We start from the raw sequence: 27048 nt of genomic DNA, 5'->3' as shown, positions 1-27048 counted from the left end.
CCAGGGGTCACTCAGCGAGCGATATACACCTGGGAGGGTGACCGAGCACTCCTCAATGCCACAGTGCAAGCCAGTGAATTATAAAGAGGGGGGAAAAGCCATTAAAAAAATAGGTAAATGATGCTAGACGTGTTTGAAATTCAAACTTACAGTTAAGATGGCTTCTATGGCTGTAGAGAAACAGATACTCATTGAACGATGCGACAGCACCAGAGGACACGTGTTTCGCCGTGTTTGCGGCTCGTCGGCCCTGGGTAGCTGCGCATCGTTCGGGATTGGCAAACCAGGGGTCACTCAGCGAGCGATATACACCTGGGAGGGTGACCGAGCACTCCTCAATGCCACAGTGCAAGCCAGTGAATTATAAAGAGGGGGGGGAAAGCCATTAAAAAAAATAGGTAAATGATGCTAGACGTGTTTGAAATTCAAACTTACAGTTAAGATGGCTTCTATGGCTGCACGTAGAGAAACAGATACTCATTGAACGATGCGACAGCACCAGAGGACACGTGTTTCGCCGTGTTTGCGGCTCGTCGGCCCAGGGTAGCTGCGCATCGTTCGGGATTGGCAAACCAGGGGTCACTCAGCGAGCGATATACACCTGGGAGGGTGACCGAGCACTCCTCAATGCCACAGTGCAAGCCAGTGAATTATAAAGAGGGGGAAAAGCCATTAAAAAAAATAGGTAAATGATGCTAGACGTGTTTGAAATTCAAACTTACAGTTAAGATGGCTTCTATGGCTACACGTAGAGAAACAGATACTCATTGAACGATGCGACAGCACCAGAGGACACGTGTTTCGCCGTGTTTGCGGCTCGTCGGCCCTGGGTAGCTGCGCATCGTTCGGGATTGGCAAACCAGGGGTCACTCAGCGAGCGATATACACCTGGGAGGGTGACCGAGCACTCCTCAATGCCACAGTGCAAGCCAGTGAATTATAAAGAGGGGGAAAAGCCATTAAAAAAATAGGTAAATGATGCTAGACGTGTTTGAAATTCAAACTTACAGTTAAGATGGCTTCTATGGCTGCACGTAGAGAAACAGATACTCATTGAACGATGCGACAGCACCAGAGGACACGTGTTTCGCCGTGTTTGCGGCTCGTCGGCCCTGGGTAGCTGCGCATCGTTCGGGATTGGCAAACCAGGGGTCACTCAGCGAGCGATATACACCTGGGAGGGTGACCGAGCACTCCTCAATGCCACAGTGCAAGCCAGTGAATTATAAAGAGGGGGGAAAAGCCATTAAAAAAATAGGTAAATGATGCTAGACGTGTTTGAAATTCAAACTTACAGTTAAGATGGCTTCTATGGCTGTAGAGAAACAGATACTCATTGAACGATGCGACAGCACCAGAGGACACGTGTTTCGCCGTGTTTGCGGCTCGTCGGCCCTGGGTAGCTGCGCATCGTTCGGGATTGGCAAACCAGGGGTCACTCAGCGAGCGATATACACCTGGGAGGGTGACCGAGCACTCCTCAATGCCACAGTGCAAGCCAGTGAATTATAAAGAGGGGGGGGAAAGCCATTAAAAAAAATAGGTAAATGATGCTAGACGTGTTTGAAATTCAAACTTACAGTTAAGATGGCTTCTATGGCTGCACGTAGAGAAACAGATACTCATTGAACGATGCGACAGCACCAGAGGACACGTGTTTCGCCGTATTTGCGGCTCGTCGGCCCTGGGTAGCTGCGCATCGTTCGGGATTGGCAAACCAGGGGTCACACAGCGAGCGATATACACCTGGGTGGGTGACCGAGCACTCCTCAATGCCACAGTGCAAGCCAGTGAATTGTAAAGAGGGGGGAAAAGCCATTAAAAAAATAGGTAAATGATGCTAGACGTGTTTGAAATTCAAACTTACAGTTAAGATGGCTTCTATGGCTGCACGTAGAGAAACAGATACTCATTGAACGATGCGACAGCACCAGAGGACACGTGTTTCGCCGTGTTTGCGGCTCGTCGGCCCTGGGTAGCTGCGCATCGTTCGGGATTGGCAAACCAGGGGTCACTCAGCGAGCGATATACACCTGGGAGGGTGACCGAGCACTCCTCAATGCCACAGTGCAAGCCAGTGAATTATAAAGAGGGGGAAAAGCCATTAAAAAAAATAGGTAAATGATGCTAGACGTGTTTGAAATTCAAACTTACAGTTAAGATGGCTTCTATGGCTACACGTAGAGAAACAGATACTCATTGAACGATGCGACAGCACCAGAGGACACGTGTTTCGCCGTGTTTGCGGCTCGTCGGCCCTGGGTAGCTGCGCATCGTTCGGGATTGGCAAACCAGGGGTCACTCAGCGAGCGATATACACCTGGGAGGGTGACCGAGCACTCCTCAATGCCACAGTGCAAGCCAGTGAATTATAAAGAGGGGGAAAAGCCATTAAAAAAATAGGTAAATGATGCTAGACGTGTTTGAAATTCAAACTTACAGTTAAGATGGCTTCTATGGCTGCACGTAGAGAAACAGATACTCATTGAACGATGCGACAGCACCAGAGGACACGTGTTTCGCCGTGTTTGCGGCTCGTCGGCCCTGGGTAGCTGCGCATCGTTCGGGATTGGCAAACCAGGGGTCACTCAGCGAGCGATATACACCTGGGAGGGTGACCGAGCACTCCTCAATGCCACAGTGCAAGCCAGTGAATTATAAAGAGGGGGGAAAAGCCATTAAAAAAATAGGTAAATGATGCTAGACGTGTTTGAAATTCAAACTTACAGTTAAGATGGCTTCTATGGCTGTAGAGAAACAGATACTCATTGAACGATGCGACAGCACCAGAGGACACGTGTTTCGCCGTGTTTGCGGCTCGTCGGCCCTGGGTAGCTGCGCATCGTTCGGGATTGGCAAACCAGGGGTCACTCAGCGAGCGATATACACCTGGGAGGGTGACCGAGCACTCCTCAATGCCACAGTGCAAGCCAGTGAATTATAAAGAGGGGGGGGGGGGAAAGCCATTAAAAAAAAATAGGTAAATGATGCTAGACGTGTTTGAAATTCAAACTTACAGTTAAGATGGCTTCTATGGCTGCACGTAGAGAAACAGATACTCATTGAACGATGCGACAGCACCAGAGGACACGTGTTTCGCCGTATTTGCGGCTCGTCGGCCCTGGGTAGCTGCGCATCGTTCGGGATTGGCAAACCAGGGGTCACACAGCGAGCGATATACACCTGGGTGGGTGACCGAGCACTCCTCAATGCCACAGTGCAAGCCAGTGAATTGTAAAGAGGGGGGAAAAGCCATTAAAAAAATAGGTAAATGATGCTAGACGTGTTTGAAATTCAAACTTACAGTTAAGATGGCTTCTATGGCTGCACGTAGAGAAACAGATACTCATTGAACGATGCGACAGCACCAGAGGACACGTGTTTCGCCGTGTTTGCGGCTCGTCGGCCCTGGGTAGCTGCGCATCGTTCGGGATTGGCAAACCAGGGGTCACTCAGCGAGCGATATACACCTGGGAGGGTGACCGAGCACTCCTCAATGCCACAGTGCAAGCCAGTGAATTATAAAGAGGGGGAAAAGCCATTAAAAAAAATAGGTAAATGATGCTAGACGTGTTTGAAATTCAAACTTACAGTTAAGATGGCTTCTATGGCTACACGTAGAGAAACAGATACTCATTGAACGATGCGACAGCACCAGAGGACACGTGTTTCGCCGTGTTTGCGGCTCGTCGGCCCTGGGTAGCTGCGCATCGTTCGGGATTGGCAAACCAGGGGTCACTCAGCGAGCGATATACACCTGGGAGTGTGACCGAGCACTCCTCAATGCCACAGTGCAAGCCAGTGAATTATAAAGAGGGGGAAAAGCCATTAAAAAAATAGGTAAATGATGCTAGACGTGTTTGAAATTCAAACTTACAGTTAAGATGGCTTCTATGGCTGCACGTAGAGAAACAGATACTCATTGAACGATGCGACAGCACCAGAGGACACGTGTTTCGCCGTGTTTGCGGCTCGTCGGCCCTGGGTAGCTGCGCATCGTTCGGGATTGGCAAACCAGGGGTCACTCAGCGAGCGATATACACCTGGGAGGGTGACCGAGCACTCCTCAATGCCACAGTGCAAGCCAGTGAATTATAAAGAGGGGGGAAAAGCCATTAAAAAAATAGGTAAATGATGCTAGACGTGTTTGAAATTCAAACTTACAGTTAAGATGGCTTCTATGGCTGTAGAGAAACAGATACTCATTGAACGATGCGACAGCACCAGAGGACACGTGTTTCGCCGTGTTTGCGGCTCGTCGGCCCTGGGTAGCTGCGCATCGTTCGGGATTGGCAAACCAGGGGTCACTCAGCGAGCGATATACACCTGGGAGGGTGACCGAGCACTCCTCAATGCCACAGTGCAAGCCAGTGAATTATAAAGAGGGGGGGAAAGCCATTAAAAAAAATAGGTAAATGATGCTAGACGTGTTTGAAATTCAAACTTACAGTTAAGATGGCTTCTATGGCTGCACGTAGAGAAACAGATACTCATTGAACGATGCGACAGCACCAGAGGACACGTGTTTCGCCGTATTTGCGGCTCGTCGGCCCTGGGTAGCTGCGCATCGTTCGGGATTGGCAAACCAGGGGTCACACAGCGAGCGATATACACCTGGGAGGGTGACCGAGCACTCCTCAATGCCACAGTGCAAGCCAGTGAATTATAAAGAGGGGGGAAAAGCCATTAAAAAAATAGGTAAATGATGCTAGACGTGTTTGAAATTCAAACTTACAGTTAAGATGGCTTCTATGGCTACGCGTAGAGAAACAGATACTCATTGAACGATGCGACAGCACCAGAGGACACGTGTTTCGCCGTGTTTGCGGCTCGTCGGCCCTGGGTAGCTGCGCATCGTTCGGGATTGGCAAACCAGGGGTCACTCAGCGAGCGATATACACCTGGGAGGGTGACCGAGTACTCCTCAATGCCACAGTGCAAGCCAGTGAATTGTAAAGAGGGGGGAAAAGCCATTAAAAAAAATAGGTAAATGATGCTAGACGTGTTTGAAATTCAAACTTACAGTTAAGATGGCTTCTATGGCTGCACGTAGAGAAACAGATACTCATTGAACGATGCGACAGCACCAGAGGACACGTGTTTCGCAGTGTTTGCGGCTCGTCGGCCCTGGGTAGCTGCGCATCGTTCGGGATTGGCAAACCAGGGGTCACTCAGCGAGCGATATACACCTGGGAGGGTGACCGAGCACTCCTCAATGCCACAGTGCAAGCCAGTGAATTATAAAGAGGGGGAAAAGCCATTAAAAAAAAATAGGTAAATGATGCTAGACGTGTTTGAAATTCAAACTTACAGTTAAGATGGCTTCTATGGCTGCACGCAGAGAAACAGATACTCATTGAACGATGCGACAGCACCAGAGGACACGTGTTTCGCCGTGTTTGCGGCTCATCGGCCCTGGGTAGCTGCGCATCGTTCGGGATTGGCAAACCAGGGGTCACTCAGCGAGCGATATACACCTGGGAGGGTGACCCAGCACTCCTCAATGCCACAGTGCAAGCCAGTGAATTATAAAGAGGGGGGAAAAGCCATTAAAAAAAATAGGTAAATGATGCTAGACGTGTTTGAAATTCAAACTTACAGTTAAGATGGCTTCTATGGCTGCACGTAGAGAAACAGATACTCATTGAACGATGCGACAGCACCAGAGGACACGTGTTTCGCCGTGTTTGCGGCTCGTCGGCCCTGGGTAGCTGCGCATCGTTCGGGATTGGCAAACCAGGGGTCACTCAGCGAGCGATATACACCTGGGAGGGTGACCGAGCACTCCTCAATGCCACAGTGCAAGCCAGTGAATTATACAGAGGGGGGAAAAGCCATTTAAAAAAATAGGTAAATGATGCTAGACGTGTTTGAAATTCAAACTTACAGTTAAGATGGCTTCTATGGCTACACGTAGAGAAACAGATACTCATTGAACGATGCGACAGCACCAGAGGACACGTGTTTCGCCGTGTTTGCGGCTCGTCGGCCCTGGGTAGCTGCGCATCGTTCGGGATTGGCAAACCAGGGGTCACTCAGCGAGCGATATACACCTGGGAGGGTGACCGAGCACTCCTCAATGCCACAGTGCAAGCCAGTGAATTATAAAGAGGGGGAAAAGCCATTAAAAAAAATAGGTAAATGATGCTAGACGTGTTTGAAATTCAAACTTACAGTTAAGATGGCTTCTATGGCTGCACGTAGAGAAACAGATACTCATTGAACGATGCGACAGCACCAGAGGACACGTGTTTCGCCGTGTTTGCGGCTCGTCGGCCCTGGGTAGCTGCGCATCGTTCGGGATTGGCAAACCAGGGGTCACTCAGCGAGCGATATACACCTGGGAGGGTGACCGAGTACTCCTCAATGCCACAGTGCAAGCCAGTGAATTGTAAAGAGGGGGGAAAAGCCATTAAAAAAAATAGGTAAATGATGCTAGACGTGTTTGAAATTCAAACTTACAGTTAAGATGGCTTCTATGGCTGCACGTAGAGAAACAGATACTCATTGAACGATGCGACAGCACCAGAGGACACGTGTTTCGCCGTGTTTGCGGCTCGTCGGCCCTGGGTAGCTGCGCATCGTTCGGGATTGGCAAACCAGGGGTCACTCAGCGAGCGATATACACCTGGGAGGGTGACCGAGCACTCCTCAATGCCACAGTGCAAGCCAGTGAATTATACAGAGGGGGGAAAAGCCATTAAAAAAAATAGGTAAATGATGCTAGACGTGTTTGAAATTCAAACTTACAGTTAAGATGGCTTCTATGGCTACACGTAGAGAAACAGATACTCATTGAACGATGCGACAGCACCAGAGGACACGTGTTTCGCCGTGTTTGCGGCTCGTCGGCCCTGGGTAGCTGCGCATCGTTCGGGATTGGCAAACCAGGGGCAAACCATTGGCAAACCAGGGGCAAACCATTGGCAAACCAAACAGTAAGTTTAAGTTAAGCAGCTACCCAGGGCCGACGAGCCGCAAACACGGCGAAACACGTGTCCTCTGGTGCTGTCGCATCGTTCAATGAGTATCTGTTTCTCTACGTTCAGCCATAGAAGCCATCTTAACTGTAAGTTTGAATTTGAAACACGTCTAGCATCATTTACCTATTTTTTTAATGGCTTTTCCCCCCTCTTTATAATTCACTGGCTTGCACTGTGGCATTGAGGAGTGCTCGGTCACCCTCCCAGGTGTATATCGCTCGCTGAGTGACCCCTGGTTCGCCAATCCCGAACGATGCGCAGCTACCCAGGGCCGACGAGCCGCAAACACGGCGAAACACGTGTCCTCTGGTGCTGTCGCATCGTTCAATGAGTATCTGTTTCTCTACGTGCAGCAATAGAAGCCATCTTAACTGTAAGTTTGAATTTCAAACACGTCTAGCATCATTTACCTATTTTTTTAAATGACTTTTCCCCCCTCTTTATAATTCACTGGCTTGCACTGTGGCATTGAGGAGTGCTCGGTCACCCTCCCAGGTGTATATCGCTCCCTGAGTGACCCCTGGTTTGCCAATCCCGAACGATGCGCAGCTACCCAGGGCCGACGAGCCGCAAACACGGCGAAACACGTGTCCTCTGGTGCTGTCGCATCGTTCAATGAGTATCTATATATATATATATATATATATATATATATATATATATTGCGCCAGACTCGCGAAGTAGGCTTTGCAGCGTGGTCATAAGCGCATGCGGATCCTGCTCGCCTCAACTAAAAAAAAGAATATTGAGGTAAAACTGAAGTTTTAGTAAAGGAATGCTGGACGCTGTCCTACAAGAGGAGTGAATCAACATTGAAATGGTAATTTCCCTATTTAGGTAAGCTCTTTCGACCATCTCAATGTCGCGGCTGCACACAGTTCACTGAAACTACCGACCACGCACATATACGCTCAAATGCACAAAAGAATGAGCACTTGTGAGGACATGTCTCACAGTCATTCTAGAAGTAGACTCGGTGTGGAATATCTAGTATTCGACCCAAGCCGGGTGACTCATCTTCACACGCTTCCGCACAGCCGGTTCAAGGCTCTCGCTTCGCTTCTCATGTTCACTGCCTTGTTTATCATTCTTGGCGGGCTTGGTCGGAGGACAGTCCGTACTTGATACACATACAATCTCTTATAGCATCAGTTCGAGTTCGACTCGGTCTTTGTTCTTTTTTGTTCCCCTTTGTAACTCAAACGTAGAATACATTCTGCACAGGAGTATCCTATCCCAGGCAGCACATAATGTTGGACCGATGTCGGGCAGAAACTGGGGATGTCAGCCCAATATCGCCCCAACACTGCCAACCTATGACCGATACATTTGGGAAGATTGGCAATGTCGGTGCGACATCGGTTCAGAATATTTTAGAAAAAACCATCTTTTCGCAGAAATTTCCACGTCAAAGGCTTCATATAGCGATGTGTAATTGCACAAATTACCAAAAAGTCGCATACTGTAGAGTTATTCCATTTATAAGCATGTTGGCTGAAAGTCGGTACAAACCTGGCATTATGTGCTGACATATCTCCGACATTGCCAGCATGTGACCGGTATGGTTCAGGAAGTTGGCAGTGTCGGTTCACCATCGGCTCAAATCACTTCATAAAAACTCATCTCTTTCCACACGATTCCTTCTCAGAGGGTGCATATTATGTTGTGTGACTGGATAAATCAACAAAAAATCATCTGTCACAGAATTACATAATATAATAAGAATGTTGGCTCAGTGTCGGGAGGAAGTTGGCGGTAAGCTGTGACATATCCCCGACATTGCCAACATATGACCGATGGTTTAGGAAGTTGGCAGTGTCGGTTCAACATTGGCTCAAATAACGTCACAAGAACCCATCTCTTTCCGCACAATTCCTTCCCAGAGAATCCACATTATGTTGTGTGACTGGAGAAATCAACAAAAAATCCTCTATCACAAAATTACATATTATAATAGGAATGTTGGCTCAGTGTCGGGAGGAAGTTGGCGGTATGCTGTGACATATCCCCGACATTGCCAACATATGACCGATGGTTTAGGAAGTTGGCAGTGTCGGTTCAACATTGGCTCAAATAACGTCACAAGAACCCATCTCTTTCCGCACAATTCCTTCCCAGAGAATCCACATTATGTTGTGTGACTGGAGAAATCAACAAAAAATCCTCTATCACAAAATTACATATTATAATAGGAATGTTGGCTCAGTGTCGGGAGGAAGTTGGCGGTATGCTGTGACATATCCCCGACATTGCCACCATGTGACCAATGGTTCAAGAAGTTGGCAGTGTCGCTTCAACATTGGCTCAAATAATGTCACCAGAACACACATCTTTTTCTGCACGATTCCTTCCTAGAGCATTCACATATCTTGTGTGACTGGAGAATTGAACAAAAAGTCATCTATCATAGATTTAGATAGTACTATAGGAACGTTTGCTCAGTCTCGGCAAAAAGTGTGCAGTAAGCTTTGACACATCTCCGGCATCACCAGCATATGTGACTATAGTTCAGGAAGTTGGCAGTGTTGGTTCAACACTGGCTCACAATGCAAGCTTGCACACGTTTGAGGCTTTTAAGGATGGCTCCCACGTTCACAAATAGTTATTACGTGGCCTAACCCGTCATAAGACACAGAGAAAATAGTAATCTGTTCCTTCGGCTAGCACAAGCAGCGATAAAATACATTCTGAAAGGTGGTCGCAGTGTTTCTCAAAAGCAGATGCCATATGTGCAGAATGGGGAACATATTTTTATCTGTTAACCTAAATTAGGCTGCGGAGGCATAGTCTCGTGCGTTCCGGACTGATCAGATGACGCTCACAGAGCTAGCCCACATGCATTTGTAGCTTTAAGGGTGGCTCCCACGTTCACAAATAATTATTACGTGGCCTAACCCGTCATAAGACACAGAGAAAATAGTAATCTGTTCCTTCGGCTAGCACAAGCAGCGATAAAATACATTCTGAAAGGTGGTCGCAGTGTTTCTCAAAAGCAGATGCCATATGTGCGGAATGGGGAACATATTTTTATCTGTTAACCTAAATTAGGCTGCGGAGGCATAGGCTCGTGCGTTCCGGACTGATCAGATGACGCTCACAGAGCTAGCCCACATGCATTTGTAGCTTTAAGGGTGGCTCCCACGTTCACAAATAATTATTACGTGGCCTAACCCGTCATAAGACACAGAGAAAATAGTAATCTGTTCCTTCGGCTAGCACAAGCAGCGATAAAATACATTCTGAAAGGTGGTCGCAGTGTTTCTCAAAAGCAGATGCCATATGTGCGGAATGGGGAACATATTTTTATCTGTTAACCTAAATTAGGCTGCGGAGGCATAGGCTCGTGCGTTCCGGACTGATCAGATGACGCTCACAGAGCTAGCCCACATGCATTTGTAGATTTAAGGGTGGCTCCCACGTTCACAAATAATTATTACGTGGCCTAACCCGTCATAAGACACAGAGAAAATAGTAATCTGTTCCTTCGGCTAGCACAAGCAGCGATAAAATACATTCTGAAAGGTGGTCGCAGTGTTTCTCAAAAGCAGATGCCATATGTGCGGAATGGGGAACATATTTTTATCTGTTAACCTAAATTAGGCTGCGGAGGCATAGTCTCGTGCGTTCCGGACTGATCAGATGACGCTCACAGAGCTAGCCCACATGCATTTGTAGCTTTAAGGGTGGCTCCCACGTTCACAAATAATTATTACGTGGCCTAACCCGTCATAAGACACAGAGAAAATAGTAATCTGTTCCTTCGGCTAGCACAAGCAGCGATAAAATACATTCTGAAAGGTGGTCGCAGTGTTTCTCAAACGCAGATGCCATATGTGCGGAATGGGGAACATATTTTTATCTGTTAACCTAAATTAGGCTGCGGAGGCATAGGCTCGTGCGTTCCGGACTGATCAGATGACGCTCACAGAGCTAGCCCACATGCATTTGTAGCTTTAAGGGTGGCTCCCACGTTCACAAATAATTATTACGTGGCCTAACCCGTCATAAGACACAGAGAAAATAGTAATCTGTTCCTTCGGCTAGCACAAGCAGCGATAAAATACATTCTGAAAGGTGGTCGCAGTGTTTCTCAAAAGCAGATGCCATATGTGCGGAATGGGGAACATATTTTTATCTGTTAACCTAAATTAGGCTGCGGAGGCATAGTCTCGTGCGTTCCGGACTGATCAGATGACGCTCACAGAGCTAGCCCACATGCATTTGTAGCTTTAAGGGTGGCTCCCACGTTCACAAATAATTATTACGTGGCCTAACCCGTCATAAGACACAGAGAAAATAGTAATCTGTTCCTTCGGCTAGCACAAGCAGCGATAAAATACATTCTGAAAGGTGGTCGCAGTGTTTCTCAAAAGCAGATGCCATATGTGCGGAATGGGGAACATATTTTTATCTGTTAACCTAAATTAGGCTGCGGAGGCATAGTCTCGTGCGTTCCGGACTGATCAGATGACGCTCACAGAGCTAGCCCACATGCATTTGTAGATTTAAGGGTGGCTCCCACGTTCACAAATAATTATTACGTGGCCTAACCCGTCATAAGACACAGAGAAAATAGTAATCTGTTCGTTCGGCTAGCACAAGCAGCGATAAAATACATTCTGAAAGGTGGTCGCAGTGTTTCTCAAAAGCAGATGCCATATGTGCAGAATGGGGAACATATTTTTATCTGTTAACCTAAATTAGGCTGCGGAGGCATAGTCTCGTGCGTTCCGGACTGATCAGATGACGCTCACAGAGCTAGCCCACATGCATTTGTAGATTTAAGGGTGGCTCCCACGTTCACAAATAATTATTACGTGGCCTAACCCGTCATAAGACACAGAGAAAATAGTAATCTGTTCCTTCGGCTAGCACAAGCAGCGATAAAATACATTCTGAAAGGTGGTCGCAGTGTTTCTCAAAAGCAGATGCCATATGTGCAGAATGGGGAACATATTTTTATCTGTTAACCTAAATTAGGCTGCGGAGGCATAGTCTCGTGCGTTCCGGACTGATCAGATGACGCTCACAGAGCTAGCCCACATGCATTTGTAGATTTAAGGGTGGCTCCCACGTTCACAAATAATTATTACGTGGCCTAACCCGTCATAAGACACAGAGAAAATAGTAATCTGTTCCTTCGGCTAGCACAAGCAGCGATAAAATACATTCTGAAAGGTGGTCGCAGTGTTTCTCAAAAGCAGATGCCATATGTGTAGAATGGGGACTATGACATCATAGTCATAGCTTTATTTTTTATTTCTGAGATGTACCTGTATGCATTTATTGCAACAATGTTGCCTGACCCTTAAAAGGGCTTCATGAATGAAGTAGAGAGTCTTGGTGAAGCAAGTATTCTATGATAACTGCATTTGGTGGAGAAGCGGGAAGGCGACATAGTCATTTTTGTAGTTGAGTAGCACGCACTGCTTTTCCTTACTGAGGGCTGACAGTGGCATCGTTCGTTCAGTGGAACCACGGCAACTGACTCGAAAGGTGTTGAAGAAAGAGGACTTAAGTGGTGTTACAAAGAAGTCTGCCTTGTTCGAAAAGACAGTCACTCGAGCTTGTGATGCACGTACTTCTTGTACACGTGCAAAATAACCATTGGGAAAGTGGTAGCAAAACCCTGGCTTGACACAGAGGGTCGTGGCATTGTCATTTACAGGTGCTCCACAGTGCTTCAATTCCGATACTCTGCGGCTGATTTGTGAGAGGGGATTGCTTGTGGTTCGCAGCATTCGCTTCAGCCTTCCCAGGTATGATTCAAACGGAAATGCACTGAATGAATCAAGTGGCCCGTGCTGCAGACAGTCCCCTGCAAGGTGTACAAGGGAGTGGACATTGTATATGAGCTGTGTTCTTCCATACAGTTCACCCATCTCTTGCACAAAGAACTTCAGGAGGTTTTCAACGTAATGATGCTGTGTTCTGTACAGTGTTGGAGTGGCTAGAATTCTTGCAGCCACATGAAGGATCAGAAAATGATCATACAGCTTGTCAGGCAGTAGTTGCTTGAGTGCCACTGGACCAGCATACAACAGAAAGGAGCGAAATTCAGTGGCTTTCCACCTTTCAAGCTCATTGACTCCTCGTGGCTTTCTTTGAAACGTGGTAGGGAAGTCTCTGCGAAAGGAGATTAGCCTCTCACTCAATGTGTGTTGTTGTTCTGCCGTTAGCTTCCCACGACCATATTTTCCACCAGTCCAAAGATGCAGCAACCTTCGCATTACCCCTAAGCACAGGAGATGCATGTAGTCCAGGGGAAATGCACAAATCATGTCAATCTCCAGCTGCAGAAACGGAGACTCTCCCATGTGGTGACCTCCACAGCTTTGTTCTCGGAAGCTCTTGTCTGTGTGAAGAGGAGCATCCACTTCCGTGAAGAGCATTCTGCCCTCTTGGTGCACACCCTTTTGCATACAACGTTCACATCCATAGTAACCATTGTGACTTTTGATGCGCTTTAGGAAGCTCCGTGCAACAGCATCACAAATTACAGCCTCAAGCTTTACCTGTATGTGCTTTCCCTTGTACTGTAAGCCATCAGTGGTGAGCAGTTTCAACTCTTCAAGAAATGGTGATAAAAAGGCTTCTAAGTTGGGTGGTTTCCCACTTCCGGAGTAGAGGCTCACCAGGAAGGGTTGTTGGTTCCCAGCGTTTCTCACCATGCACAAAATTGGCCAGAAGCACGTTGCAGAACAGAAGTGGGAGACCATCAATGTTCGCTTGTAGACTGATCTCACTTGGTACAGCGCACAGCGAAATGGATTCCAAGATGCCAGACTTCAATCCGAAATGAACAAACGTCCCATCTTGTTCCACGGCAGCCTTTCTCTGTGTTCCCAAGATAGTTCTAGCGTCAACTGGAATTTCGTGGCCGCATGATCGCAGGAGCCCGGCGATGTCATTAACACAAGCATGCGTTAGGTTGTGCTTCAGTGAGAGTCGGGCTAACTTCAAGACCAGGTCTTCAGAATTTTCTGGCTGAATCAGATCTCCGCAAGGTTCTTCTTCGACCACTGCATCATCGCTAAGCTCTTCCCAAGACAGGTCCGATATTGCATCGTCTGTGAGTGAATGCGAACCAGTGCTTTCGTCTCCAGTTGCGAAGGGTTCATCAGCGTCATCTCCCAACTGCGGACACACATACGATGGATGCACATGCTGTATATCACTGTTTAGAATTTCAGACACAGTGGTTTCGAAATCTCTTCGCAATGCGCGATAGCGTGTCCATCTAGACATGGCGTCAGTGTGTCACATACACGAAGTGCAATAATAAGCCACGAAGAGGACACTCCACATATGAGAAGCGAAGACCGGATGTGCAATTAAGCGAATCAAAACGCGCTTATTCCTAGAATTCTTAGATTCCACGGCTTCATGCTGCTATGCACATTCGTCGGCCATAATACAGGAACAGGATGTAGTAATGTTCGTAGTAAACAATGCATTCATAATTTGCAATGCTTTTGCATTTTGATGTTTATATAAGTTTCATACTTAAATAAATTGAAGTTTGTATTACAAAGTTCATGAAGAACCCGAAGAACCCCGCGTGAAATACGAGATCGACGAGATCAGTGTTCTCGTCGAGAGGATCGAGAGTGTATCACCACTTCCGCTTCCTGATCTTCTTTTCCGTTTTTTTCTTTGTGCGGTGTTGTCTTGCGTCCCGCGTGGTTTGAGTTGGCTGGTGTATTGGTGCGTCGTCCCTACAGTTAATTTATCTCTTACATTGCTTAATCTATTCCTTGCTGCACCATTGCAGTTTCTTGATCTGCAGTGTTGTTTTGTCAGTGCTTTTAGAGCATTTGAAATGGCACCCACAGGAGAAGCAACGTCAATGGGCACATACAAAATAAGGTGAGCTAAGGCGTTTTTTTTATTTTTCTAATTGCGTCTTCGTGCTAGCATATTACATCAGTTATATGGGAGCCATTCCTTGTGACTGGTCTTCCGCCTCGATGCCAATGCACACATCAGGCGCGTAAGGGCATTCGGCTTGCACCTCTGAATATATGTTGCATGTCAGCAAAAAGCTACCCAAAGTATTTGCGACACGTTATGCGGTCTTGAAACGCAAACCCGTCAACCACGTGGACGGCTGTCAGCCACCGTATCTTTAGAAAGTCGTGCAGCTTTCAAGAGGTTAGACCCAAACCACGTGCAAAGTAATTTCACTTTAACTTATTCAAAGAATTGTGAATGTGGTCTCATTTTATATTCTCTTAAATTAATAAAAACATTGGCATGTGGTATTTTGCTCTAACCTTTTCTTTTTCTTCTATACTTTAGCAAACTTTACACAGTTGTAAAGTTCGCAAATGGCACAGTCGAACTGGTGCCGTCAAAATGGATTATTGGTGGGAAGCTATGCCTTTGGCCAGCCAAGAAGCAGAATTCAAAGATTGCCGATATGATCAGGGATCGAGCCGAGCCGGAAGACGACTGGGAGCTGCACCCTTGTGTTTGCATGGCGTCATTCAGTAAGTCTACTTTTATTTAGGTGATTCTTAGAGTGCTCTTTGATCTGCAAAAATGGTGGAATCTTCTCTTGTGCTGAGTTCTGATGTTTTTATGCAACAGGCAACTACAGAAGAGGAAAAAAGAATGCCAGAGAGGCAGAGTACACCTCTCATCTTGAATCTGAAACCAGCGACGAAGATACCACAGGTATTCTCACAATTCACATCAGTGATGCAGTAGCTGGGTGTCAAAATGCTGCTACATATGAAATACTTGTATTCTATAGCTGAGGTTGACCTGCCAGCTAAACGAAGAATGCAGCTTCCGTCACCACGTAAGTTGTGTAATATATACTTTAAGGACACTTTTTGCTCCTTTTAGAATGTTTCTTCATGAATTTATTATTTCATTTGTTTAGCGCATACGATCGACAACACAGTCTGCAGTTCGGGTAAGTATGCCCGGTCTTTTGCTACAAGGTGCTACTGTGCAGTTTAAGTTATGTTTAGATGAGATTCATAAAGGCTCAGTGCTTCCACCAAGGTGAAAGATAGTGCAGTGGTGGAAGTGCAATTATGTATTGGGGAACTGCATTTTTAGCATTCCAAATCACTTACAATCTTCCTGTTATCAGGACGCGCATCACTCTCACCGCCACCGCTAGGCAGTATGTGCATCACTGAAGCTACACAATCTCCTGGACCTTGTAAGTTGCTTAAGTGTGCCATTGTGATATTATAAGGTTGCTTTCAGTGCCCATCAATCTTGTGTGTTATGAATATGCTGCTTTCAATGATTGAATTCTCTAATCAGGCTTCTCACCCGAAGCAAGTGACGCTGTAAGCCGCAGCAGTCAGGCTGGAAGAGATGACCCTGACGGAAACCTGACTGGTTCGTAATCCGTACCATCATTGGACTTGTGTATGCTATAAGGGTTTTAACTGTTTCGGCTTGTAGCACACTCACTAAAGCGTTGGCTTTTTACTCCACAGCCATTCATCTGTCAGTTGTGAATCTTGTAACTTTCTACCTATGCAAGCCACTTTTGTAACTTTTTTTTTACACATCATGGTTGTTCGTGCATGTTAATATGTGAATATTTTGCCAGTTATTACCTTAGGTCCTTACACATGAGTGAACATGTTCTTTTTTTTTAGCGTATCAGAAGAAGCTACTGAAGCTGGTGCTGGACATTAAAGCAGCGCTCAGAGACTTGTCACAAAGGGTTGCAGCACTCGAAGGAACAGCAGCACCAGTCTACTCCTGTGATGTCCTGGAGCAGATTCTGCAGGAGCCACTTAGCAGTCTTACGGACTGGGAAATTTTAGAGGAAAAGCTACAGGACAATGCCACAAGGCACAACCTTGTAAGTGTGCCCAGACTGTTTGGGATTGGGAAACTTGACTTAACATTTTGAAATGTGCCAACAGTTACAAAAGAGCTTTCCGAGCAATCAGCTATTTCAACAAACACACTGCTTTGTTTGCTTTGCTGCATTGTTTTACTAGACATAATCTTATTGCTGGGAAGCTCATTTTTAGAAGGCACATTACCTGATTTTATGTTGGTTTATCAACTTGCTGTGTAACTCGTATATCAATCCATTTGCGTGATTAATGCCCCTGGTGAGATCTGTGAAAACTTAGTCGTGTCCATTTTTATTTCTGTAAGGTGGATCGCCTAGCTGTCCTTGGGGGCAGTTCCCTGAACGATGTTGTAAGAATCATTATGGAGACCTGCACAAGGAAGTCTGTTCAGCAACAACTGACTGTTGAAGGACGCAATGGCAAAAGACCATTTAAAGGAACAAGGCTGTTTTCTTGCGTGTTGGGTAAGCAATATTTTGGCAAAATGTCTGCGTCGCTGAGTTTTCGTTCTATCCCTCATGGATCAGGGGATTTAGTCGGAGACGCTTTTTAGAATAGTTTACAGCGTTCCAACATTGTTGTGTAATGCATTGTGTTCACTCGGGGCTCGTTGTCCTTTCTTGAAGCTGGCGTAGCTCTCAAAGTTGCGAGTCAAGTGAAATGTCCTTTTTTTTAAAAAAAAGTATGGACACGAGGTGTTTATTTTTAGCCTTTACAGCATTTTCATAACACAGCTATGTGAGCAGCACAGATGTTTTTGCAGTTGAGTTCTACAGCCAGGCAGGCATCCTGTGGAAGAGCTTATGTCGCAACCAGCAAAAGCAAGATAGCAGAATTAGAGACTATCCTCGTTGTATACCATTTCATGTTTAAAAATCTTGAAAGGCACGTGCAGTAAAATACCCATTCCAGAATTTTTATATGCAAATGAGCCGAAGCCAAAAAAGAGCATGTCGCCCTAACTGACGGAGGCTTATCTGGCCAGCTGAGCAGCACCTACTCAATCACATCCACCGCTCCAAATCACGTGGCCGTCTGACGTGAAATAAGCGTCGTACTCCCCCAGTTCGCGGTCGCCTCATTTGCATATCAAAGTTCAGATATATATATATATATTTTAGTGCATGTTTCAGGATGTGTTAAAAGTGAAATGGCCCAGCTAGGATAGTCTCTCAGTCTGACATCTCTGTTTCACCCGATTTCCCCTATTGAAATGTTAATTTTTGGTGATTCGTCATCTTACATTTGCACACTTTCTTGAAGAGTATATTTGTCTGGCTGTGGGGACGTAGTGCATGCTCTGTAGCAGTGCTGTGGGCACAGCCGCTCTACTGTGGCTGTGCTTAAGACAACTAAAGGGCAAGACGATCTTGTTTTAATCACACATTGCCTTGCTACCATGGTTGACCTTCTTTTCGCGTAATGTTTCAGCATGATTACTTGTGTGCCTCTTTTGAGGTTTTTCAAAACCTGAATGGGTATTGAGAACATTTGTGCTTAGTTTTTTTTAGTTCTTGTCGAAGCTGCATATATGCAGCTTCGACTTTCACTCAATTGAGTGAGAGCGATTCTAAACATGCATCACGTTTTACTTATGGTATGGCCTGCATATTAATTGCCTGTTATACCTTTTTTTCAGCTGCAGTTCACAAACGCATGGGTGTTTTGAAGGTGGGGGTCACCGACAAAGAAATCTGCGCAAGGATAAGTCGATACCTGGCTTCTGCGGGTGACCGCGAGGGCGGCAGGAAGGAACGCACAAAGAAGTAGAATAAATTATTTTCATTGTCTTAATATATGTCTACCTTGCATTTTTTGTGATGCGCACATGCAATACACATGCTAACTGAAAACCACAAAATGAAGCTGACCTTTTACCAGCCACCGTGTGCAACAAGTGATGTCCGCTATGGAACAGAGTGATATCAGCCACTAAGTGGCAGATGATACTGGCTACTGTGCGGGAAGCTATACCGGTCATACATTGGCAAGCGATATCGGACACAATTTGGCAAGCAATGTCAGACCCACATTGGCAAGCGACATCGGACCCACATTGGCAAGCGACGTCGGACCAACTTTGGCAAGCGATGTCGGACACACGTTGGCAAGCGACATCGGCCCAACTAAGGTGGACGTTGCAAAGCGTATATTGGGCCGATGCATGGGTTATCGGCAGAGGCATGTTGACCCGATGTTGGCCCGGATTGTCTGTGCTGCTTGGGATATTAGCTTCAGTTTTAAGAGACAGTTCAATTTCGACAGACTTGCACACGTGCAATTTGTGTTGCTCGTTTGTTAAAAAAAACTTCTTTTGGTGGTCGTCGTCGTTGCACTATCGGATATCTTGAACCTATAGATTCCGATGTCACTTCGGCGACTGCTAGCACCAGCAAAGGACCTCCACAGCGGTGAGTGTTGAATTGCTCTCCTTCTTTTACCGTAGATTGTTTTACTGCTTGTTGTTTCATGGGAAACAACGAATTAGAGCAACATATTCTATTCTGTGGCTTTTCTGTCCTTCGCTCCATTTGCTCGCGACTGGTATTCCATATGAAAGTTCCTCTATGGGATTATAGCGTCTAGTATATTTTTAACGAAATTCAGCTATAGCACATATTGCGATATATATTTTTGAAACTAAAATTAACCTATAGCGTATCACAACTCACACTTCGTATATCGTGTGATTTTATTCCTTGCTTGTGTCACAGTGACCCCATTTTCTTCCATGACGTTTTCTTAAAATAATGCATGTCATTTCTGTGAAACCTTTTTTCTTGTTCATGTTTTCAGGCACGACGCTAATGATCCTACGCGGTGCAGCTTTGGGCCATTGCGCTGTAACGAGCGCACATGGTGAAATCCCCTGGATTACTGCGGGTTCTGCGATTTCAACATTCCCGCTCGTCACATCGCATGCCTCCGGTCCAGGCGCCACAGAAAATGCGCACTGGCACGACAGCCAGGCTACTGTTCATATCCTATCACCGTTTATTTCCGTGATGTCGAGAGACAGGACAAAGACCCACAGCACGAGACTTATAAATGGTATCAGACTCACTAACGCATGATAACTGAGCAGTGCACGTTTTTCAAGGGCAACTCCTACAACGTTTCACCGCGGACAACCCTCACATTGAGAAAGTTTCACATTGAATATTTTGCAGATGGTGCTGCGTCATACTATAAAAACGAAACAAAATGAATTTGGTATGAGTTTCTTTGCATTTTTTGTGCGACATCACATGGGAAGGGTTCCTGTGACGGCATCAGGGGAACGTTGAAGAGGCTCGCAGCAAATAATTCAAAAAACATTGAAATAAAAAATATTCAAAACCCAAATCTTGACGCCTCATGATCTGGGTGACCATAAACGAAATTCAGACGGAAGCTTTGACTTTGCTCATAAATCCGCGCTTTAACCATAGGGTGGGTGATATCCCAACAGAGGTACTCATTTCTGAAATGAAGGAAGGAGAGGCGCAAAAAGGAACTGAAGGTGTACAAGGTCGAAATTTATAGACATACTTTAAGCAGCATGGCGGCAAGCGCCAAAAGCGGAAAAGGGACATCAGTAGTCAAGCGAACTTGAACTGCCCATTGGGCCTGGTCGAAAGAGCTCTTATATATGTAAAATATTGACTTAATTCACTTTCAGAAAAGCTTCGGGCATTCCTTCTGCTAAAATTTGAGTTTCACCTCAAGGTTTTTGAGGCGAGCAGGAACAGCTTGCGCTTATACTCGGTGACCGCGCTGCAGAGCCTACGTGGCGAGTATAGCGCCGAAAAAATAAAATATTTCTTCAGTTTATCAAAAGAAACCTTCCTGATTTTCTCTCCACGCATAAATGAGGAGTTCTTCTACAGTTCTATGTGAAGCGCATATTTCTACCTTGTTATCGGCATTGAAAATTTTGAAAAAAATTGAAAACACCTACATCGTTGAGAAAAGAGTGAATATTTTTTTTATTATAGACAACTCCCGAGGGGATTCACATCTGGAGAATTTCGCTTTGCTAGATGTTGTTGCTATTTTTATACAAAATGTAACAGTTGGGCAAATTTTGAAGTGTTTCCCAGAATCTCGCAAATCCCAAATTTTGCGGTAAACTAATCAAATTAGGTCAGTTCGTGATATTGTCCTTCTAGAACACACGTTTAAATTTTGGGCTTCTTCGGTGCAGTAGAACGCTCACAACACGCTTTCAGAGGGGCCACGGTTTTTGCTCGAAGCGCGAATTTCAGAGCCCCTTAGCGTCGGAACGCGTCGCTATTTGAGGCTAATATTTTGGATTTGGGATACGTCTATCATCACAATGAACTCTGGTTTTTCTCGTGAAAATCAGCGGTGGTCGAGCAGCATTGCTGGATCAGTTGGCGTGGAATGACCCAGGTGTTGTTGAGAATGATTCAGCAGCATAAACCGGCAGACGGTTAAGTAATGTGCAGCCATAGTGCCGCGTTCAATTAACTCGGGTGGCGTGTTCGAACTATCTATGTAATCGGGCTGTGTAATTATCACCTGTTCTATTTTAAAGGGTCTTTGACCAGAAGCTGGAGGGACTTTTCCGCAGCGGCTACGGATAGAATGCACGAAATAAACTTTACATACGGAAATGCATGCCTCAACACCCCGTAGATTTCGTAATCCCGAATTGTAAACACCGCGGTCCACTCCGACGCCGGCACACCTAACGCCAAACCGAGAAAACGTACGCATATAGGAAAAAAACTCATCTGGTCATCCCACTGGGACGAACTCCCATGCAATCAGGGCGCAGAATGCCGTCACGTGATCAAGCACTGCAACAAAAACTTTCTGCAAGAACCAACATTTCTAAGCCAATATACTGTTGTCACGATGTCTGGGAATAAAAAGTATGTACATAATTCGACACCTGCGTCCTGTTTTATAACTGCGATAATCCCATTAGCGACTTCCGTGGAAAGCGGAACTAGCTACAACCACTTTCGGGATCCAGCGCGCTGTATTTTCAAGTTTTCTTTTTCGATATCTTTTGGAACAACCGACTAATTGATCGAGGTAGACTATTGGACTTCATTTGACACGTATCTCGGTTATATCGTCAAGACGAGATTTCTCCGCGGGCACTCAGTCCCATACGATACTGCGCGTTCAAGAGCAGCGGCAGGTATGACCTCGCAGTGCTGGAGGGTGTCCTGACAGCGAAGAAGAGAAGTACAGATTTTGCCAATCGCACTTGAAAAATATAGACTGAGAAGGCCCCGTCCGTTGAGCAACAACTTGGTTCCTCATTCTGACTTTTCCGAATACATTTGCTGATTGGAAATGACCTTCCTGTGTCCAGTTTCAACACAGAGTTACACACCGTTAAAATCTTATTAAAGACAGGCCATTTGTGTGTGTGTGTGAGTATGTGCACAGCTGGGTACAACTGTATCTGATTTACGGGTGGCCGAGTGACCAGTGGGCTCTAAGTCTGTAGCTAGCGGGAGAGGCCTTGCCTGTTTTCGGGCGATTGTCTGCAGAGGACTCGAGCAGCTATGAACAGGTTAGCGCTGTGTTGTTGTCGAGTTTCCGGTATACTCCCGAATGGTTTAGGGAAAAGTTTAGGAGCTGTGTGCCTGACAGGAAAGAAACTGCCGTCCAGTTCGGAGCACGGTTAAGTCATTTGTTCGACAAGTGGGTAGCGATATCCACGACTACAACAGATTTTAAGAGCCTACGAGATTTGCTACTTCGTGAGCAATTAGAGGGTTCTTGAAGGAACGCGAGTGTCATACGTTAGATGAGCTCTGCCAACGGACCTACAGGTACCTGGAGGCACAGGGATTGTGGGGTATGGGAGGCGAGGGAGGCGAGGTATGGGCCGGACAGTCCATAGGACTGTCAAGGAGGAAATACTGACTTGTTGCAAGATGAGGATTCCCTGCTAGTTCTCATGACACGCATGCACAAACAGTAGACCAACAAAGGGGTGCATATATTCTACACATGACACCACAGGTTCTTGGTCTGGGGGATATTACAGGAGGTAAATATATTTAACTGTGAGTATATATATAGATATAACACACATTGGTGGCAATTTGTAAATCCTACAAAGTACTCTGACCTAAGAAATATTATAGAAAAAAGAATTATGTCAATATTCCTCCAATAAGAAGTGATATATTAGATTTCTTGATATAAGCAAACCAATACGTTAGTGTGTGTGGCTCAAAGCATGTCGCATGCATGCTTGGACCCTCTATGACCCCAAGAAAAGGCTCATGACCCATTTGGGGGACATCATCCGCAGTTTGAGAAACACTACTCTATCCGTTCGTTCCAACAATAATCTTGCTTCCTACAAAAACAGCATCAAGCAGGACCTTTCTGCTGATGCGTAGGGTGGCATGCAATTACTTTGATTATTTGCATTTCGGCGCTGTGCAATAAATTTTCTGGTTGTTTCTTATACTTGACATGTGTTCTTGGATCTCTGTGCCCCTCAGGTTGTATACACATTTGCATTGATTGTGTCTTGGACTGTTCAACACAGCTATTCCTCTCAGTCATGTTATCAGTGATCAGTCAACACTCTCATCGACAAACAATAAGAAAAAAAACTAAAGATCAAAGATCTCCTGACGATTTCTCGATGAATGATAGTTCATGTAACCACTCCTGTGTTTGCATGGCACAGGATATGCACCTTGCAGATGTCGTCATGCACAGAAACGAGCCGTAACAGGCCAAGGAAGTTTTAAACAATGTGGTGAGTTTGTTATTTTCTCGAATAGGCAATCCTCGCTCAGAGGTAGAACTTACTTATGTTGAGTACTGCCTTCAAAACCGAACTATACATTTTTCATGCCCTGCACTTGTCTTTATATCCCGGAGTTCACATAATATAACTTTCTTAAGCCTTTTTGCAAGGACAGCCCTTTGCAAAATCTAAAATTGGAACTCTGATCCCTGCCGAGCAGTGTTGGTTAGCTGTCGGGATTGTACAATGTACAGCTCGGGAGAAAAGCTTAAGGAACTCCATGGTGTCACATTTCTTCGTTGGGCGACACCCTACATCAATCAAGAGCGGAGACACATACTGAGAGATGGATAGTCACCCGTTTCTTATTCGATCTCTTGTTGGTAGCTGGCAGGGAACCCCACTGATGAAGAAAATCACCTGTGCCTTGAAGTTCTGTCTCAAGTTGTACACGATGTTGTGTTGCAGTCAAGTCACAAATTCTGAACTCCATACTACTTCTTAAGGGAATCTTTGAAAATATGAAAGCGTTATTCACGCAAACCACCGTCCCCTTGGTCACGTGATCATCCCTAGCGAATCGCGAAGAAGTAGCGGGAAAATGATGTCAAAAAGCGCGCTCTGACTTCACCGAACTGCGCATGTCGCTGCGTGCCCTCTCCTGTACCCTCTCACTTGGATGCTCCCTCCCCCCCCCCTCTGTTCCCCGCGCTTCGCCAGGCATCTGCTGATACTATATTGAAACAGAAAATGAAAATACAGAAGAAGAATGAGTGCACATGTACAAATTTATTGGCACGGTAACATATCACCAATAAGCAACATGTGAATGGAAGTAAACCTACACGATTATTACGTAATCTGCAGAATAAATAATTAAATAATAAATACTGCAGAACAACAGAAATGTTGACTATCATATTATACAATCTTCAAGGGAACCTATTCGGTTTGGGGAAAGTAGATATTAATATGCACATACATAGCACGGAATGAGGCGCAGGAGCCATTCGCTTCTTCATAGCACAGCCATAGAATTTTCAAGTGACAGGGGCTACATGCTCGGGGATCGCAGGGCCACGAACAGCTTTCGATCAACGTTGACTTAATCGCTATATAAGGGATGCTATCGTTACGCACTGTCGTGTCGACTAATGACACTGTTCAGGCTGCCAGGCGTACGCGATACATGATGTTTTCGTTTTCATGCACACCGGTGTATTACACGTCAGACGCATTCAAATAGCAGAACAAAACGCAACTACTAACGGGATACGGAATAGCACATCAACCAGGTCATCCTTGATGACCGGAAGAAAGTGATGCAATACGGGACAAGGCGTAAAACATACAAACAAAAATTCCAAATGAGATGAGAAGAAAATACAGGATTCGTGAAGATCCGATCAAATTGAATGGTTGCCCGGACACGCGAAGTGCAAGCAACACAATACATTCCCGTGTGCATTGCAGTAGTACGCGTAAAACACATTTACATTATAAAACTATGACCACGTGTCCACATCTCTCCGTAGCTACGAGAATCCCCAGCGCCCAGATATGCAAGAGATACAGGCGAGCCAGGCGCCCACAGCTCCCCATAGAGCCCATAGTTTGAGATAATTCAAGCAACACTGCACATACGACCAATGAAAATGCGTCGTGATGCATAGCAGCCAGCCAATCAGCAACCTCTGCGTTTGGCTCGCCTTTCGGCCGGGCCTGGCTACCATTGACTTCTACTGGTTTTCATACCTGGCCCCAGTTATTCCAAAATAAATAAGACATTTTTGATAGGCTAAATATATATTTATTGATGCAACGTACAGACTCATATGTTTGACTCATATATTCATCGTGCGTACAGAACGTTTCGTTCGTTGAATAGACTGCAACCAAACCAAGTTCGAACATGCAAAGCACACACACAGTCTACTTCTGGAGGCGAGCGAAGTGCACGAGTGCGTGCGTTTCACAGATGAGCATCTGCTCATGCTGGCGATGCACCAAAGGTCACACAATTACGGGAAATGCTTTTGTCGTTACGACCACTCTCTTCTTAGTCACTGAATTTGAAAATGCGACAGATTTCGAAAGTGTTCCTCAGGCGTCAGCTCACCACCGCTCCGACCTGGCTAGACTGTCCGTAGGTTGATACTTTATCGGATATCAGTACATGGTCCGAGTCTCTATATCTCACGAACAAACCCGCGAATACACTTCCTCTTTGGTCGTTGTGGTCAACCGTCAGCCGACATCGGCGAGCCGCGGAGACGCAGCGACCTTGCTTCGAGCTGCCCGCCTGGCCGACTGCCCATATTTCGAAACTTTGTCAACCAACCCCGGAGCGCGCAACCTCCTTGGGCCGATGGGCATCCGTCATGATGCCTGAGGATGTAACACCAGAGGAGGCACAGTAAGCGGGTTTCGCCGCCGCGACAATAGTGTCGCCGCTGGCATTTCCCGCCAAATTCCGGCTATTTACTTTCCATTGGCTCCGGTCCCCCACGTGACCTTTCTAGATCATGATTGGCTGAGGCTCATTTAACCGGTGGATTCGCCCGCGTTCGTTTCTCCGAGGCGCCGACCCGTCTGACCGTTGTGTAGCTGGCGTCTACGTATGTGAGCAGACGGTGATTTCGTTTCGTGGATTTCGAAGATGTTCGAGCCATGGGCGAACGTCTGAATGGAAGGTAAGCAGACAAACGTATGATGCATGTCAGTGATCAGACTTTTAATACTGTCGCCTAACTGTGTGTTTGGAGGTACGCCTTGTCCCGTATTACATCACTTTTTGCCGGTTGTCAGTCATGATCTGGTTGATGATTCTGCGTGGCGTTACTTGTTGCGTTTTGTTCCGCTATTTCAATGTGTCTGATGTTTAATACACTGGTGTGCATGAAAAGGAAAACATCGTGCATGGCATACGCAGAGCTCCTCGAATTTTGTCATTAGTCGACATTAGGCGCGTATCGATAGCATGTCTTACAGAGCGTATTCAGGCAATTAACGTTGCCTGTGCTCGGGTTTACCATATCGTTAACAGGTTCCTTTTTTTTTTTTTCATTCAGGCACCGACAGCTGTTCGTGGCCCTGCGATCCGCGAGCATTGGCCCCTGTCACCAGAAAATTCGACAGTTGTGCTGGGACGAAGCGGATGGCTTCTGCGACTCATCACATGCTATATATGTGTATAATAATATCTACTTTCTCCAAACCGAATAGGTTCCCTTAAGGATTGTATAATATGATAGTCACGCCTTCTGTTGCTCGGCACTATTTATTCTTTATTTATTCTGCAGTATTCTGTAATAATCGTGTAGATTTACTTGCATTCAAATCTTGCTTCTTGTTTATATGTTTACCGTGTCAATAAATTTGTACATGTGAATTCCTTCGTCTTCTGGATTTTCATTTTCTGCTTCCCGATGATATTAGCAGATGGCCTGGCGAAGCGCTCGGAACAGGGGGGGGGGGATAATTCGAGTGA

At 45.9% G+C, this 27048-nt stretch overlaps 2 protein-coding genes across 2 annotated transcripts; one reads left to right on the top strand and one right to left on the bottom strand.

Annotated features, from left to right (window-relative positions):
- Positions 1–12195: 12195 nt before the first annotated feature.
- Positions 12196–13662, bottom strand: LOC135374586 (uncharacterized). Its single transcript, XM_064607529.1, has one exon. It carries the CDS (start codon positions 13652–13654, stop codon positions 12341–12343), a length of 1314 nt encoding a protein of 437 aa, XP_064463599.1. The 5' UTR covers positions 13655–13662; the 3' UTR covers positions 12196–12340.
- Positions 13663–14654: 992 nt separating this feature from the next.
- On the top strand, positions 14655–18723 carry LOC135374575 (uncharacterized). The gene is made up of 10 exons (XM_064607522.1): positions 14655–14852; positions 15285–15475; positions 15576–15662; positions 15742–15789; positions 15874–15906; positions 16090–16161; positions 16269–16346; positions 16613–16821; positions 17127–17286; positions 18462–18723. Exons 1-10 carry the CDS (start codon positions 14806–14808, stop codon positions 18590–18592), a joined length of 1056 nt encoding a protein of 351 aa, XP_064463592.1. The 5' UTR covers positions 14655–14805; the 3' UTR covers positions 18593–18723.
- The last annotated feature ends 8325 nt before the right edge of the window (positions 18724–27048 follow it).

The sequence above is a fragment of the Ornithodoros turicata genome, chromosome 1 (genome assembly GCF_037126465.1).
Source record: "Ornithodoros turicata isolate Travis chromosome 1, ASM3712646v1, whole genome shotgun sequence".
Taxonomy (NCBI): domain Eukaryota; kingdom Metazoa; phylum Arthropoda; class Arachnida; order Ixodida; family Argasidae; genus Ornithodoros; species Ornithodoros turicata.
Note: the sequence above shows the minus strand (reverse complement) of the source record. Positions and strands in the feature narration are given on the sequence as shown.

What these genes read in the sequence shown, in the direction of transcription:
- LOC135374586 (XM_064607529.1), bottom strand. Translation starts at nt 13,654, where the DNA reads ATGGTGAGAAACGCTGGGAACCAACAACCCTTCCTGGTGAGCCTCTAC.
- LOC135374575 (XM_064607522.1), top strand. Translation starts at nt 14,806, where the DNA reads ATGGCACCCACAGGAGAAGCAACGTCAATGGGCACATACAAAATAAG. An exon ending in CCCTGACGGAAACCTGACTG is followed by an intron (nt 16,347 to 16,612) that starts GTTCGTAATCCG and finishes CTTTTTTTTTAG; the next exon opens with CGTATCAGAAGAAGCTACTG. An exon ending in ATGCCACAAGGCACAACCTT is followed by an intron (nt 16,822 to 17,126) that starts GTAAGTGTGCCC and finishes TATTTCTGTAAG; the next exon opens with GTGGATCGCCTAGCTGTCCT.